This window comes from Ailuropoda melanoleuca, chromosome 3 (genome assembly GCF_002007445.2).
Source record: "Ailuropoda melanoleuca isolate Jingjing chromosome 3, ASM200744v2, whole genome shotgun sequence".
Lineage (NCBI taxonomy): Eukaryota > Metazoa > Chordata > Mammalia > Carnivora > Ursidae > Ailuropoda > Ailuropoda melanoleuca.
In genome coordinates, this window is record NC_048220.1 from 47169850 (window position 1) to 47187210 (window position 17361).

Here is a 17361-nt window from a genome sequence, read left to right on the forward strand (position 1 = left end):
ATTTTAATGATACTGAAATTTGTTTCTGCTTTTATTTTTCAGATTAACAAAATATATTGTGTTACTATGTTTCACTAAATTTTTGAAGGCTGTGGGACTTTTTGAATCATATGATCTCCTAAAAGCAGTTCACATTGTTCAGTTCATTTTTATATTAAAACTTGGGTGAGTGTCTGTGGTTCTTTTTTTCCTTAATGTTTTATTTATTTGAAACTCCTGTTTTAACTGATTATCTTTAGGAAATTTTAGGTAAAATATTTTGTGCTCTTTATTCCTCCTTACACATGTATGATAAATTTTCCAAAAAATAAAATACCTAAAGTTAAGGTACAAAGAGAATGACCTTTTTTTAAAAAGACTGTTATACTATAATAGCTTGCCAAAACTAAACTTGTACTATAGTTTGTGTTAAAGAGGTTTTTGCACATTTCTTTTAATGTTCAGCTTAATAGAGAATTGCTGAATTTTCATGTCTGTTTCAGCATCCAGTCTGCAGGATCTCATATCACTTAGCCACAGAAGACCAGCACTGTATGCCCCTGAGAGAATAAGAGTGAAAATGGCAGATAATCTCTTAGTATTTTCATAAAAATAGTTTTGTCCCCACAGTCTCCCTTAAAGAGTCTCCAGGCCCTAGGGATTCCCAGACCATACCACTGGTGTAGTTCAGCCTTCCAGCAGGCATAACCTGAGACTTGTTTTGGCACAGATGTTCCTTATTTTCTAAGTTAAACTGTGCTGGGCTTTGTTCACAATATGCTCCCTTCACAGTACAGGATCCTCATGTAAAATAAATTTTACATTATTCTGCACATAGTAAGAAATTCTCTCTGAATAAAGTTTCTTTAGACCTTGAGATTGATAGTGACCACTCTCTGTTAATAAAAATCTGTTAAGGCTCTGGGGAGTTAATTTTAGTGATTATGGAAAGTGATTCTTGACTAGAAAATTTTAAGTAAGCAGTTGTATACATTTTTATATAACCATTTTGGGAATGTGAAGGTAAGGACATTCTTCATTTCTGTTATTTCAAGATTTGTTATTAAGTTTTAGAGAAAATAGGATTATTTTATTTTTTGTATTTCAAAGGATGACAGAATATTGAGACTCCTTTCTTTTGTGGCTTGTGAACTGGTTCTGAAGGCAGTTACAAAATAAGAGTTCCCCAGATGTTGCAGTAGAAGCCTTAGTAGAATAAATACTGTTCTCCAGTATAATTTTTTTAGAGGGTAATGTACTTTTCAAGTTGTAGTATGTTTGTTTAAAGTGAGTATCTTTACTTAACATCACACTTTGTGTATAAGATAGATTAATATTAACGTATCAATGTTTCCTTATTCACAGGACTGCCTTTTTTATGGTTTTGTTTCAAAAGCCATTTTCTTCTGGGAAAAGTATTACCAAACACCAGGTGAGTTTTTTCCACAATCCTTTTTTCCTAGCAGCTTCCTAGTCATTAGGCCAGGAGACGTGCTCTTTCGTTGATCAGTTATTTAAAGAATTTAAGTACACAGCAGAACATTTCCAGAGTTAAGTCACTCTTGACTTGCCTTTCAGTATCAAGGCTTCAAGAGTAAACTGTAAAGTATTAAGATAACAGAATGTTTAAAAATGGAGAAGAGAGTAGAAAAATTTTAAGGTATACCGTAATTTTTTTTTAATGAAGGACTCTATTCTAAAAATTTCTAGATAAGACATGGAGACATGCCCAAAGCCTAGGACAAATGTCGTTAGGAGGCAGATAAAGCATAGAGGTTAAGAATGAGGCCTCTGGAGTCAGACAAATTCATATTCTGTTTGTTCTCCATACGAACTCTTACTTTGAGCAAGTTACTTAATTTTTCTCTATCTCAATTCTCTTACCTGTAAAATGGAGTTAATAATACCTTTGTAATGAGCTGTGAATAATGAATTAGTACATATAAAGTTCTTGAAATAATGCCTGGCATATAGTCAGCAAACAGTACATGTTGTTTACTGACATACATACGTACTCATCATCATCATCATTTTTTTTAGGCACCTGAGGTTCAGGATGCATACCAGAAATGTCCTGTGTTCTATAAGGTCACCTCACATTATTACCTCTTTGGACAGTAGTTAGAGTTTGCTTTGTGCACCAACTTAGAAACCTGTGCCATGACTTTTTATTAGAATGACAATTTATGTACTGCTGTTTTAGAGACCATGCATGTTTTAAAAATAGGATTATTTTAATCCCCTTCATAACTTTTTTTTTCTCTCTTTTCAAGTAATTGAAGGTCCATCTGGTGGAAAAGAATTTAAAGATTAAAACATTACGTGTTCTAGCAAATTACTGAGAAACTAATGAAAAAAACCATAAATATGTATTTTACAGAAAAAGATTTCAATATCTAACAGCAAACAAGAATATAGAAAATGGGGGCGCCTGGGTGGCACAGCGGTTAAGCATTTGCCTTCGGCTCAGGGCGTGATCCCGGCATTATGGGATCAAGCCCCACATCAGGCTTCTCCGCTATGAGCCTGCTTCTTCCTCTCCCACTCCCCCTGCTTGTGTTCCCTCTCTCGCTGGCTGTCTCTATCTCTGTCGAATAAATAATAAAAAATTAAAAAAAAAAAAAAAGAATATAGAAAATGGAAAACAGCATATTGTCTTACAAATCTAGATTTAGTCAAGGGATGTTAACATTTTCTATTTAAGTTCAAAATATGTGATTATTTTTAAAAATGTAACTATTTAGCCTTTAAAATATCTAAGCGCTACCATTATTTTCTTTCCCTATATATTTTTTTTAAGATTTCGAGATACTAGCAAAACATATATGACTAAAATTTTTAACTTTTTGTTTCCATTCATAGTGGATCAGAATATTTAAACATGCAGTTGCTGGGTGTATCATTTCACTCTTGTGGTTCTTTGGCCTCACTCTTTGTGGACCACTAAGGTAAATAAAAATGTATATTTTGAGTGTTTACTTATATTTTTTAATTTTGAATATTTTATTCCATTATATTTTATGTTAACTAGTTACGTTAAGTTATATATAAATGCTTCTCTCACTCCTATAGCACTGGGTACATCTAAGTATTTAAATGGGGGGGGCTGACAGAGTCTGTTTAATTTGTAGACTATCTTTTGGTGAACACTGTAAATGTATCTTTCATGATTTGTTGTGCTGCTTTACTAGTTGAGTCCAAACCGTTTATAATTTTTAGCATAGGTGGTTTTTTATCATCCATTGGTGATCCCTTTTAGCACCTGATTTTAGAAACTAAAAGGTCTGAAATGGTAAATAAAATGAGCCAGTAGGAAAGCAAAATCTTTGGGGCACCTGGGTGGTTCAGTCGGTTAAGCATCTACCTTCGGCTCAGATCATGATCCCAGGGTCCTTGGATCAAGCCCTGAGTCAGGCTCTCTGCTTACTGGGTAGCCTGCTTCTTCAGTTCCCTCTGCCTGCCACTCCGCCTGCTTGTGCTCACACTCTCTTTCTCTGTCTCTCAAATAAATAAATAAAATCTTAAAAAAAAGTCTTCGGACACCTTGGTGGCTCAGTTGGTTAAGCATCTGCCTTCAGCTCAGGTCATGATCTCAGGGTCCTGGGATCAAGTCCCACATCTGGCTCCTGGCTCAGCAGGAAGTCTGCTTCTCCTTCTACCCTTCCCCCCTGCTCGTGATCTCACTCTCTCTCTTTCTCTCTCTCTCTCACACTCAAAAAAATAAAATCTTTTTTAAAAAAATTTCTTTTCCATGAAATTGTATTTTGTTTTCTGTTATTAAATCACTGTCCCTGTGTGTTAGGCAAGAAAGGAAGAAAATCGTTAAATTCTTACTTGACTCCTTATTTAGTCTTATATTTCCTGTCTTACAACCCATCACTACCACCAGCTCCTCTGTCAACACTGCCCCTTCATTCTTTAATTAAAACCATCAGGGGCCTCTAGGTGGCTCTGTCGGTTAAACCTCCGACTCTTGATCTTGGCTCAGGCCATGATCTCAGGCTCCTGAGATCAAGCCCTGCATTGGGCTTCATGTTCAGCATGGAGTCTGCTTGTCCCTCTCCCACTGCTCCTTCCCCTGCTTCTGCACTCTTTCCCTCTCACATAAATTAATTAAATTTAACTTAAGAAACAAAAACAGCCGTCATGCAGGGGTGGCTCAGTCTGTTAAGTGTCCAACTCTTTATTTTGGCTCAGGTCACAATGTCAGGGTCATGAGATCGAGTCTCATCAGGCTCTCTGCTGGGTGTGGAGTCCGCTTGGGATTGTCTCTGTGTCCTTTTCCCTCTACCCCCCGATCCCCATTTGCACAAGTGTGCACACGCGCGCGCTCTCTCTCTCTCTCTAAAAAAAGAGAAAAGGAATTGCATGTTTTTTGTTCTTTGTTTTTAGGGAGGGAGAGGGAGGGGCAGAGGGAGAGACAGAATTTTAAGCAGGCTCCCCACCCAGTGTGGACCCCCATGCTGGGCTCCATCTGACAACCCAGGGACCAAGACCTGAGCCCAAATCAAGAGTCGGACACCTAACCAACTGAGCCACCCAGGCACCCAATGTAATTTCTTGATTAAAAAGACTCCTTCAGTAATGCTAAGTGAAATAAGTCAAGCAGAGAAAGACAATTACGATATGATTTCTCTCATCTATGGAACATAAGAACTAGGAAGATCAGTAGGGGAAGAAAGGGATAAAGAAAGGGGGGGTAATCAGAAGAGGGAATGAAACATGAGAGACTGTGGACTAATAGAAACAAACTGAGGGCCTCAGAGGGGAGGGGGGTGGGGGAATGGGATAGACCAGTGATGGGTAGTAAGGAGGGCACGTATTGCATGGTGCACTGGGTGTTATATGCAACTAATGAATCATCGAAGTTTACATCCGAAACCAGGGATGTACTGTATGGTGACTAACATGATATAATAAAAAAACATTAAAAAAAAAAAAAAAAGACTCCTTCAGTGTTCCATAGCCTGTCTTATTTTAGGTTGGTATTACTCTGCTGATATATTTATTTTCTTAAATTGTATCTTGCAATTATTAATAGAATTAAAGTTAGGACTGCTGTGTTCTGTGTTACAGATTTTTGAGTAAAGAGGAAAAATGAAAAATTTTTAAAAGAGCAGCTAAAAATCTTAATATTTAGATCCTATAAGCCCTGTTTTGGCTGGTAATAATGTTTTTCAGTTTTTTTGTGGGTTTTTTTTTTTTAGATTTTATTTATTTGTCACAGAGAGATACAGAGAGAAAGCACAAGCAGGAAAGGCAGCAGGCAGTGGGAGAAGGAGGCTTCCCACTGAGAAGGGAGCTGATGCAGGACTTGATCCAGGACCCTGGGATCATGACCCAAGCCAAAGGCAGACACTTAACCTACTGAGCCACCCAGGCGTCCCAGTTTATTATTATTATTATTATTATTATTATTATTATTATTATTATTATTATTATTATTTCATACATATAAAAGAGTAAATATGAATAAGAATGTTTAAATAATAATGGCCACAGTGTGGCCACCTGTATCCCCGTCTCCCCCTACCCTTGGGTGCAATCAGCATCTTAAGTTTTGTTTTTTATTTTCTTGGTTTTCTTTATAGTTTTTTCACATGTGTGTCTATGTCTTATTTTATGTTTAATTATTTTTTTAATGTTTAACTTTGCAAGTTTTTTACTTTGTATGAATAGAATTACATTGCATGCATATTCTATAGCTTCCTTTTACCATTTAATGTTACATTTGAGACTTGCCCTTATTGGTGCATATAATATATATATTGGTGCATATGATGTGTGTGTGTGTGTGTGTGTGTATATATATACACAGTTCATTCATTTTGATGGCAGTTTTTCAAAATACAATTCATAAAACGTTCATCCTTTTTTAGACCATTGGGGCTGCTGTAACAGAAATACTGTGTCTACTGGGTGGCGCTTTTTTCCTTCTTCTTTAAAAGATTTATTTATTTATTTTTAGAGCGTGCATGAGCTGGGGGAGGGACAGAAGGGGGGAGAGAGAAAGAGAGGCAGATTCCCCACTGAGTGTAGAACCCAACATGGGGCTCGATCCCATGACCCTGAGATCATGACCTGAGCCAAAATCAAGAGTTGGAAGTTTAACCAGCTGAGCCACCCAGGTGCCCCATAGACTGGGTGGCTTTTAAACAACACAAATTTACTTCTCAGTTCTGGAGACTGGGAAGTCTAATACCAGGGTGAGGCAGAGTGACTGTGTTTTGAGGTACTGCTTCCTGGTTCATAGCTATCTTTTCTCAATAACCTCACATGGCAGAATGGGCAAAGAGAATACTCTTGTGGTCTTTTTTATGAGAACTCTAATCTCATTCATGAGGGAGGGTTCCACCCTCATGACCTGTCCACTGCAAATGCCCCACTTCGAAGCGCCATCACACTAGGGATTGGGTTTAACATGTGAATTTAGGGGGGACTCAGACATGTGGTCTATACCACATTTAAAGTGTGCAGTTCAGGGGCGCCTGGGTGACTCAGTCAGTTAAGACTTTGCCTTCGGCTCAGGTCATATCCTGGTGTCTTGGGATCAAGCGCCACATAGGGCTCCTTGCTCAGTGGGAAGCCTGCTTCTCCCGCTCCCTCTGCCTGCTGCTCCTCCTGCTTGTGCTTTCTCTCTCTGCCAAATAAATAAATAAAATCTTTAAAATAAATAAATAAAGCCACTCTCTTAAAAAATAAAAAAAATAAAGTGTACAATTCAGCATTTCTTAATATATTCATAGCCTTTCATTCATTTTTATTGCTGTACAATAGTCTATTGAATGAGTGTGTTCTGTTTTATTTATTCTTTTACCAGTGACATTTAGGTTGGGGCTACTGCAAATAGAGCTGATAGGAGCAGCCTCTAAGTGTTTCCTGGTACACATACACAAGAAATTGATGTGATATAAGCCTACAAGTTTTACCATTTCAGCTTCTTTTTTTCCTCCTCTTTTTTTTTTTTTTTTTTTTTTTTTTTTTTTATTGAGTAGGCTCCACACCCAGCATGGGGCTTGAACTCACCACTGAGATCAGGAGTGGGGTGCTCTACTGACTGAGCCAGCCAGGTGCCCCTAGTTTCAGGCCTTCTGGGATAGATAAGACCAAAAGATAGATTATTCCGAAAGCAGTTGTCCCTATTTATTTTTCTCAGTGTTTTATGAAATCAAGGGGAAATATTTATTTTCTCTTACTGTAGTTGAACTCATGCTTCTTGGTGAAGATCAGATATATTTTATGAATGATAATGTTGTATTTTTATAGGACTTTGCTGCTATTTGAGCACAGTGATATTGTTGTCATCTCACTACTCAGTGTTTTGTTCACTAGTTCTGGAGGAGGACCAGCAAAGGTACAATTTTCTGTTATTAGTTCCTTGAAAATTGAAAGTTATACATGTAAAATATTATCTAAACCAATTAAATAAACTCCTTTACCATTTAAAAGAATGCAGGGGCTTTCTCTGCTAATTTTAACTTCTTCTTACAGACTTTTTTTTTTTTACTTTTTATTCTGAAATCATCATATATTCATAAGAGGATGCAAAAATAGCACCAAGAGTGCCCTTCACTCAATTTCAGTGGTAATTTCTTACCCAACTCAAGTACACTATCAAAACCAAGAAATTGACATTGGTATAATCCATAGACCGTATCAAGACACAGAACAGATTAATCACCACAAAGATCTCCATCATACTGTACCCAAGCCTCTTCCCCACCTCATTCTTTACCCTTATTCATCATTTTTGGAAAATACCTGAGAACTTGTTATAAAGTCTGTGAATATTTATCCAACATTTTGCCAACTAGGCCTTATTTATCTTAAGTAACTTAAGTATTATCCTTTTTTGGTAAATGAGTCAAGAATCTACAATTCCAAATTTTTATACCTACAGTATTTTTTACCAGATCGTTTGCTGCGCATGGTACATTGTCCCAGTTATAGGGGAAAGGAAAAATAAAAAGACAAATAAGATGTGGTAGTCCCTGTTCTAAAAGTTTTGCAGGCTAATGGAGGCAGATGAATAAAATTAAGTGAACAAAGTAACATGCCAGGTAGAGCAGAGAGACTACCCAACCCACAGATTTCAAACGTGATAATTAATATTAAAGCACATGCCACTGTTTCTTTCATCTCACTCATAGAGTACTCCAAAATAAATGTCAAGTAGATTAAAGCGTTTTGTGAATAAAAATTAATACATAATATAAAACAACCTTAATATAGTATAATGGTATGTAAAATATATGTAAATGTATGTGAATATGTAATGTGTAACAGAAAATACAAATATATGTATCAAGTAATATATATTATATACTGTAATATATAAAATAATACAAATAGCTATAAATGTAATATGTAAAATAATATAGAGCTATAAGATAATATAGAGATACAAATATATATAAAGTAATATATATGTATGATATACTGTAATATGTAAAATAATATAGAGCTATATAGAAAATATAAATATATATAAAGTAATATGTGATATACTGTAATATGTAAAATAATATAAATAGAGCTATAAAACATCAATATACATAATATAAAATATAGATGGATAATTAACTATAATATAGCAAAGAATTTTCTGAGCATAAAAGCAGTGGGAGAAAATCACAATGAGAAAACTCAGTACATTTTTTTTAAATTTTTTATTTTGTTAGTCACCCTACAGTACATCCTTAGTTTTTGATGTAGTGTTCCATGATTCATTGTTTGTGTATGACACCCAGTGCCCTGTGCAATATGTCCCTCCTTAATACCCATCACCATCCTATCCCAATCCCCCACCCCCATCCCCTCTGAAGCCCTCAGTTTGTTTCCCAGAGTCCATAGTCTCTCGTGGTTCATTCCCCCTTCTGTTTACCCCCCCTTCATTCTTCCCTTCCTTCTCCTACCGATCTCTCTGCTATTTATGTTCCATAAATGAGTGAAACCATATCATAATTGTCTTTCTCTGCTTGACTTATTTCAATTAGCATAATCTCCTCCAGTCCCATCCATGTTGCTGCAAATGTTGAGTAATAGTTCTTTCTGATGGCTCAGTAATATTCCATTGTATATATGGACCACGTCTTCTTTATCCATTCGTCTGTTGAAGGGCATCTAGGCTCCTTCCACGATTTAGCTGTTGTGGACAGTGCTGCTATAAACATTGGGGTGCATATGGCCCTTCTCTTCACTACATCCATATCTTTTTTTTTTTTTTTAAGATTTTATTTATTTGACAGAGTTAGAGACAGCCAGCGAGAGAGGGAACGCAAGCAGGGGGAGTGGGAGAGGAAGAAGCAGGCTCATAGCGGAGGAGCCTGATGTGGGGCTCGATCCCAAACCACCGGGATCACACCCTGAGCCAAAGACAGACGCTTAACCACTGTGCCACCCAGGCGCCCCATGCAGAAGCTTTTTATCTTGATGAAGTCCCACAAGTTCGTTTTTTCTTTTGTTTCTCTTGCCTAGAACTCAGTATGTTTGACCCCATAATGATTATAAGTTTCAGTGTAACAGAAATCATTGTGCAGACAACAAACGACAGCAGAAAATTACCACAAGTAAAAGGTTTACATTTCTTTCAAAATATAAATTAGTAAAATCAGTTAAGAAAAATGCGTAAGATTCTCAATAAAAAAGAGCAGGGAAAGACAACTCACAAAAGAAATACAAATGATTTTAAAACATTAAAAACAACAAGAAAAATTTGGGAGCCCCTGGGTGGTGGCACAGTTGTTTAAGTATCGAATCTTGGTTTCAGCTCAGGTCATGATCTCAGGGTTGTGAGATTGAGGCCCATGTCATCTCCTTGTTCAATGTGGAGTCTGCTTGAGCCTCTTTCCCTCTCCCTCTGCCCCTCCCACCCTTTCTCTTGAATAAATGAATCTTTTAAAAATATAATAAAAAATAAAAATTTTGCCGCACTAATGCTCAGAAATTAGAATATAAGTCGTACATATCGTATTATTAGTGTCTGTAATGAATCTGGGCATCTGTCTAGGACACAGCATGGTTTTTTTCCTTTTTTTTTTTTTTTAAGATTTTATTTGTTTATTTGACAGAGATAGAGACAGCCAGCGAGAGAGGGAACACAACCAGGGGGAGTGGGAGAGGAAGAAGCAGGCTCATAGCGGAGGAGCCTGATGTGGGGGCTCGATCCCACAACGCCGGGATCACGCCCTGAGCCAAAGGCAGACGCTTAACCGCTGTGCCACCCAGGCGCCCCCTCAGCATGGTTTTTTTCCTTAGTTATGACTGAGGCACTACAAAATTCTCAGTTGCCCTCTTTAACAAAAGATTAAATTATATTCTCCATATCTGGGTATTGTTGATACTGTCATATTCTAATTTAATTAAATTTAAAATTGTGTGGCTGACTTTTGTCAAGATATCCATCTACCACACTAATAGAGAATTTATCATGTGTAGTGGTAATCACATTAATGAATAGAATAGGATTCTCACTTTAATTTTAACTTTTATTTAATGAGAGTATGTGGCAGTATACCTGTAAATTTATAAATACAGAATGTATAATAATGCTATTTAAATGGCTTTTACACCCAAAATTCTGAAATATTTGCGTAAACTAGGCAGTACGTTCTTCCTGGTTTTTCTTTTGTCAAAATCCTTTCCTGGGATGAAAACATAAACTTATAAAAAATTTATCAGCTTTTAAATGTGCTGCATTTTTACTGGATATGAGAAATGACTTTGCTAATTTTCCTAATGTGCCCTCTTACTCTTTTTCCCTAGAGTGGTAACTAGAATATTGATAATATTGTAAATTAACTGTCTTCTCTATCACTTACATGTTGTAGAATAAAATAAGTTCCTACTAATTATTCTGTAGTTGCTTGGGTTTTTCAACCAGAAGCAAAGTAACATTTAGGAAAATTAATTCTGCAAGCACTAACAGTTAGTGCATAGTAACATGCCTAGCCCTATTAGCAAGGAGACAGTTCAAGTTGTCATTACTGTGTGCCTCAAATGCTTTCAAAATATCCTGCAGAATTTGTTGGAGCTCTTTTTTATGTTACTGTTAATACTGCAAATTTAGGGGTGCCTGGGTGGCTCAGTCGGTTAAGCATCTGCCTTCAGCTCAGGTCATGATCCCCTCGGGGTCCTGGGATCAAGCCCCACATCGGGCCCCCTGCTCAGTGGAGAACCTGCCTCTCTCTCTCTTCCTCTGCCGCTCCCCCCGCTTGTGTGCTCACTCTCTCTCTCTTTCTCTCTGTGAAATAGATAAATAAAATCTTTTTTAAAAAATACTGCATATTTATATTTTATAGTAGAAAGACTTTAATGTAAGGTATTATTTTTTTCTGTAAATATTTATTTGAAAAAAATTCTTCTTTAGCATTTGTATAGTCATGGTCTTAAAAATCAGCTCTTAAAACAGCCATTCTTGGTAATATTTTCTTCATTTTCAGACAAGAGGGGCTGCTTTTTTCATTATTGCTGTGATCTGCCTATTGCTTTTCGACAATGATGATCTCATGGCTAAAATGGCTGAACACCGTATCCTTTTGCAGTAGATTGGAGTGATTTAGTCTTGGAGAACAATAGAAGACTGGCAGAATGAGTAAAGAAGGAGGATTGAATTAAACTGATCAGTCATGAATGAAACTTCCATGAATTAATGTAGGTATTCAAATAATGAGTAAATTTATTCTAAAGTAAGTATTTTATAGCATCTCCATCAATATCTTCTACAGGGACAGTGAAAGAATATTTTAGAATGTCCTGGTGCTTAAAAAAAAAAAAAAGAAAAATTTAATTTGCCAGTCAACAAAATCACTCTGTTGGCTCCCTTGTAACAAATTTAATGATTTAAATGCTCGATTTAGAGGTCAGTTGCAATTATTAAATATAAACTTCTTGAATTTAATGAAAAATCTTTAGCATCTTCTTGCCTGAAAGAAAAAGCTAAAGTTCCTTCACCTGATAATCACTCTCTTGCTCGAAACTGTTATTTCTTTTCCTTTTAATGAATTTTTATTATATTGAGCTTCCACTATTCTATAACCCCAGCTTTCCAGTCAAATATGTATACTCATTTTCCTCTGCAGACAGACATGCCTTGTTCTTTCCTGTCCATACACCTTTGCCCACTACATTTAGCTGACCTTAGAACATTAGTTTTGATTCTTCTGGTTACAGATACTGTCCTAAAGCCTGTCAATTAACTAATAACAGTTTACTTTGTTGCAGTGAAAGAGAGTAGTGTGACTTTGCAGAACTCCAGGTTGCTTGTGATAGGCCACCTCTGCCCCTTTCTGCTCGCTGCTTGCTTTACTGAGGCTTATGTGGTTAGTGATTTAGAAAGAGATTTAGGACTAATTTGACGTGTTCTGAAAGAACAACCTTAGTTCCATGACAGTAGTGGTCCAAGAAGATCCTTGCTCTTATCCCTTTGTCCTACTTAACAGTATGCATGCGTATACTTTTGGAGGTTGACTACTAAAATTTAACAACTATATCTCAAGCACTATTGTAATTGTTTGGAGACAACAAAAGAAATACAGGCCATTCCAGTTTGTAAATTATGTCCCAAAATTAGATTTTTAATTGTTTTGTTTTTAAGGGCAATAAACTGTTGCAAGTAGTCCGGTTTGGGGCCCCCAAACTAGTCTATAGTCAGCCTCAAATAATGTAGTTAAAATTTTAGGACTTCAGGATTCAGAGTTAATATTTGGGATTTTTTTGTTTTCCTTTACTGCAATTCACTTAGCTGAAGGACATCATGACAGTGCTCTAACTCACATGCTTTACACAGCCATTGCCTTCTTAGGTGTGGCAGATCACAAGGTATGTTCTTTTCTTTGTTCCTAACATGATCCAGAGATTGTGAAAAGTTATAGCAACTATAACTTTAAAAGTACACTTAAAATAAGTTACCAGTAATTTACAGTACTGCCTGACATTTATGCAGTTCAGTAATTTGGGATGTGGAAGAAACATAATAGCTCCATTTCTTCGAATATTATGTATTTAAGGATTGGATATTGGACTGTATGTTTCTAATGAAACTTATCTAATTTTACTCATAGGGTGGAGTATTGTTGCTAGTACTGGCTCTGTGTTGTAAAGTTGGTTTTCATACAGCTTCCAGAAAACTCTCTATAGATGTTGGTGGAGCCAAACGTCTTCAAGCTTTATCCCATCTTGTTTCTGTGCTTCTCTTGTGCCCATGGGTCATTGTTCTTTCTGTGACAACTGAGGTAAGAGTAGGAATTTATTGGTAATAAGTAAAATGAATTGCTCTTACTTAAAAATTTTAGTTCAGTACATTGTATTTTATTTCACTTTGAGCTTGCAAGTATCTTAAATTACCATTGCTTTTTTTATAATTTTTGAAAAATTTTTGGAGTAAATTTTGTTCATAGAAAATACAAATCAGGGGTGCCTGGGTGGTGCAGTCGTTAAGCATCTGCCTTCGGCTCAGGGCGTGATCCCAGTGTTCTCAGATCAAGCCCCGCATCAGGCTTCTCTGCTGGAAGCCTGCATCTTCCTCTCCCACTCCCCCTGCTTGTGTTCCCTCTCTCGCTGGCTTTCTCTCTGTGTCAAATAAATAAATAAAATCTTTAAAAAAAAAAAAAAAGAAAAAATACAAATCATGTACTATTACATTTGTATATTCATCCCATTCCTGTGGCCCAAAGGAATCAATTAAAGAATATTTGCTTATTTTAGAGCGAGAGAATGAGCAAGTTTGGGGAAGAACAGAGGGAAAGGGACAAGCAGACTCTGCACTGAGCCTTTGCAGGGCTTGATACCACAACCCTGAGATCATGACCTGGGTGGAAATCGCGAGTTGGACGCCTAACCAACTGAGCTACCCAGACCCTCCTAAAGAACCCATTTAATAGTTACTGTGTGTTACAGACAAGGATTGTGGGTCACCTAGTATTTATATAATTATTAAACCATAGTGTTCTTGTTTTTAATACTTTGAGGATTACTGAGAAATGTACTAATATTTTACAGGTCTTATATCTTGGCATTTTATGAATCGTATTGAGTTAAAATATTTGTTTAAATATGAAGGGATTAACTAAAACATAAGATGTGAACTTTATTCCAGTGCAGTGCTAACAATTTCTTTTTTTTCTTCTTTTTTTTTTAATTTCTAGAGTAAAGTCGAGTCTTGGTTTTCTCTCATAATGCCTTTCACAACAGTTATCTTTTTTGTCATGATCCTGGATTTTTATGTCGATTCTGTTTGTTCAGTCAAAATGGAAGTTTCCAAATGTGCCCGCTATGGATCCTTTCCCATTTTTATGAGTGCTCTACTTTTTGGAAATTTTTGGACACATCCAATAACAGACCAGCTTCGAGCTATGAACAAAGCAGCACACCAGGAAAGCACTGAACATGTCCTGTCTGGAGGAGTGGTAGTGAGCGCTATATTCTTCATTTTGTGTGAGCATTTTTCCCCTTAGGAAATTTTCTCTCATGGATTCTGATGTTGAAATCATTTACTTAATTTGGGAATTTGTTCAGTGCTTGCATTTCGTGCTGACAGATACTGTGTTGGTTTTGGTAGCTTAATATTTTAAAACTTTTGTCATGTTGTTGTTTTCTCTTTTTTTTTTTTTTAAAGCTGCCAACATCTTATCATCTCCTTCCAAGAGAGGACAGAAAGGCACCCTAATTGGATATTCTCCTGAAGGAACACCTCTTTATAACTTCATGGGTGATGCTTTCCAACATAGTTCCCAATCGATCCCCAGGTTTATTAAGGAATCACTAAAACAAATTCTTGAGGAGAATGACTCTAGGCAGATCTTTTACTTCTTGTGCTTGAATCTGGTAAGATTTTTATATATTTGTGACATATCTTAAAAACTTAATCTTTTAATTTTGACAGTTCTGGTATAATTTTAGTAATTCCCAGATTTCTGATAGTTAGAGAAGGGCTAAAATTATATTTTCTCTCAGTGATAGGAAGATTACAGGATCATATTCAGACTTAAGCAGACAATTTTTTTTTAAGATTATTTATTTATTTATTTGACAGAGAGGCAGCGAGAGAGGGAACACAAGCAGGGGGAGTGTGAGAGGGAGAAGCAGGCTTCCCGCTGAGCAGGGAGCCCAATGTGGGGCTCAATCCCAGAATGCTGGGATCACGACCAGAGCTGGAGGCAGAGGCTTAACAACTGAGCTACCCAGGCACCCCATTAAGCAAACAATTTTTGAGGCATTTTAGATGCATTAGTTTAGTGTGCTATTTTATTTTATTTTATTTTTTTTTTTTAAAGATTTTATTCATTTATTCGACAGAGATAGAGACAACCAGCGAGAGAGGGAACACAAGCAGGGGGAGTGGGAGAGGAAGAAGCAGGCTTATAGCGGAAGAGCCTGATGTGGGGCTCGATCCCATAACGCCGGGATCACACCCTGAGCCGAAGGCAGACGCTTAACCACTGTGCCACCCAGGCGCCCCTAGTGTGCTATTTTAAATCAGGAAACACAGTAGCCTGAAAGGTTTTTATCTACTTCTTTTAGGATCTCACCATACCAGATTGCTAACATTTTATACCCTAGTTTACTGAGTTCTACAGACATAAATGAATCTTTTTTTTTTTTTAAGATTTTATTTATTTATTTATTTATTTATTTATTTGACAGAGAGAGAGACAGCCAGAGAGAGAGGGAACACAAGCAGGGGGAGTGGGAGAGGAAGAAGCAGGCTCCCAGCGGAGGAGCCTGTTGTGCCCGGCCCGATCCCATAACGCCAGGATCACGCCCTGAGCCGAAGGCAGACACTTAACGACTGAGCCACCCAGGCGCCCCAGATGAATCTCCTTTTAAATAATTTATAAGATGAGCATATCTGATTTAATGTAGTATCTTACAGGTTTGGTTTTTTTTTTTAAGATTTATTCATTTGTCAGAGAGCACAAGCTGGGGGAGTAGCAGGCAGGGAAGAAGCAGGCTCCCGGCTGAGCAAGGAGCCCAATGTGGAACTTGATCCCAGGACTCTGGGATCATGACCTGAGCCAAAGGCAGATGCTTAACCCAACTGAGCCACCCAGGTGTCCCTATCTTACAGTTTATATGAAATGAAATAAAGTGGCAGTTATATCAAGTAAAGTTTGCATAATAAAAGGTTAAGGGGGCACCTGCTGGCTCCATGGGTTAAGTGCCTGCCTTCGGCTCAGGTCATGATCTCAGGGTGCTGGTATCGAAGCCCTGCTTCGGGCTCCCTGCTTGGTGGGGAGCTTGCTTCTCCCTCTCCCTCTGCCTGTCACTACCCTCCTCGTATTCACTTGCTCCCTCTCTCTCTCTGTCAAATAAATAAAAAATCTTTTTTAAAAAAAAGGTTTTTTTTAACTTAAAGGTTTAAATTCTCATGATTAAGTTCTGATAAATCTCTTGAAATGGTATTTCCTAACATATCTCTCCCCTATTTTTCTTTAAATTCATTGTAGCTTTTTACCTTTGTGGAATTATTCTATGGTGTGTTGACCAATAGTCTGGGTCTGATCTCAGATGGATTTCACATGCTCTTTGACTGCTCTGCTTTGGTCATGGGGCTTTTTGCAGCCCTGATGAGTAGATGGAAAGCAACTCGCATTTTCTCTTATGGGTAGGTACACTGACCATCAGGGTGATATAACACAACGAAAAAATCCTAAGGGCAAATTCCATCTTAGGGAATAAAATTTTATTACTTTTTTTTTTTTTAAGATTTTATTTATTTATTTAACAGAGAGAGAGACAGCCAGCAAGAGAGAAACGGGGGAGTGGGAGATGAAGAAGCAGGCAACCAGTGGAGCAGGGAGCCTGATGCTGGGCTCAATCCCAGGATGCTGGGATCATGACCTGAGCCGAAGGCAGACGCTTAATGACTGAGCCACCAGGCGCCCCAAAATTTTGTTACTTTTAATACGAATAATTTTTCAGAGCTTTAGTTTTCTTTAATTTGAAGTAGATACGAGGAAATGAATCAAGCATATGGTAAAGCTCAAGATTATATTCCCTGGCTAATTCCTCTTGTATGGAGAGAGCAAAAATCAGATTTTGGGGGGTGCCTGGGTGGCTCAGTCGTTAAGTGTCTGCCTTCGGCCCAGGGCGTGATCCCAGCATTCTGGGAGCCCCCCATCAGGCTCCTCTGCTGGGAGCCTGCTTCTTCCTCTCCCACTCCCCCTGCTTGTGTTCCCTCTCTCGCTGGCTGTGTCTCTCTCTCTCTGTCAAATAAAATCTTTAAAAAAAAAAAAATCAGATTTTGAGCTCTTTGCCTAACAGTTTTTTGGGGACAATGGAATGTGCATGGCCATTTGCATCTTTGCTGTTAGAAATAGTATTCAAAATTTGAAGAGGCTATGCATGAAATATCCTTTCATCAACTGAATAATTCAGTTCAAC

General features: G+C 37.4%; 1 protein-coding gene across 1 annotated transcript in view; it reads left to right on the forward strand.

The window, feature by feature from the left end:
• SLC30A5 (solute carrier family 30 member 5) overlaps nt 1–17361 on the forward strand; it is a 36527-nt gene that overhangs the window by 10958 nt on the left and 8208 nt on the right. The window contains exons 4-13 of the mRNA XM_034655639.1: nt 43–165; nt 1345–1411; nt 2842–2927; nt 7246–7333; nt 11421–11508; nt 12722–12798; nt 13041–13211; nt 14124–14412; nt 14594–14802; nt 16425–16582. Coding sequence (XP_034511530.1) covers nt 43–165; nt 1345–1411; nt 2842–2927; nt 7246–7333; nt 11421–11508; nt 12722–12798; nt 13041–13211; nt 14124–14412; nt 14594–14802; nt 16425–16582 — 1356 coding nt within the window. The remainder of the gene's footprint in view (nt 1–42; nt 166–1344; nt 1412–2841; nt 2928–7245; nt 7334–11420; nt 11509–12721; nt 12799–13040; nt 13212–14123; nt 14413–14593; nt 14803–16424; nt 16583–17361) is intronic.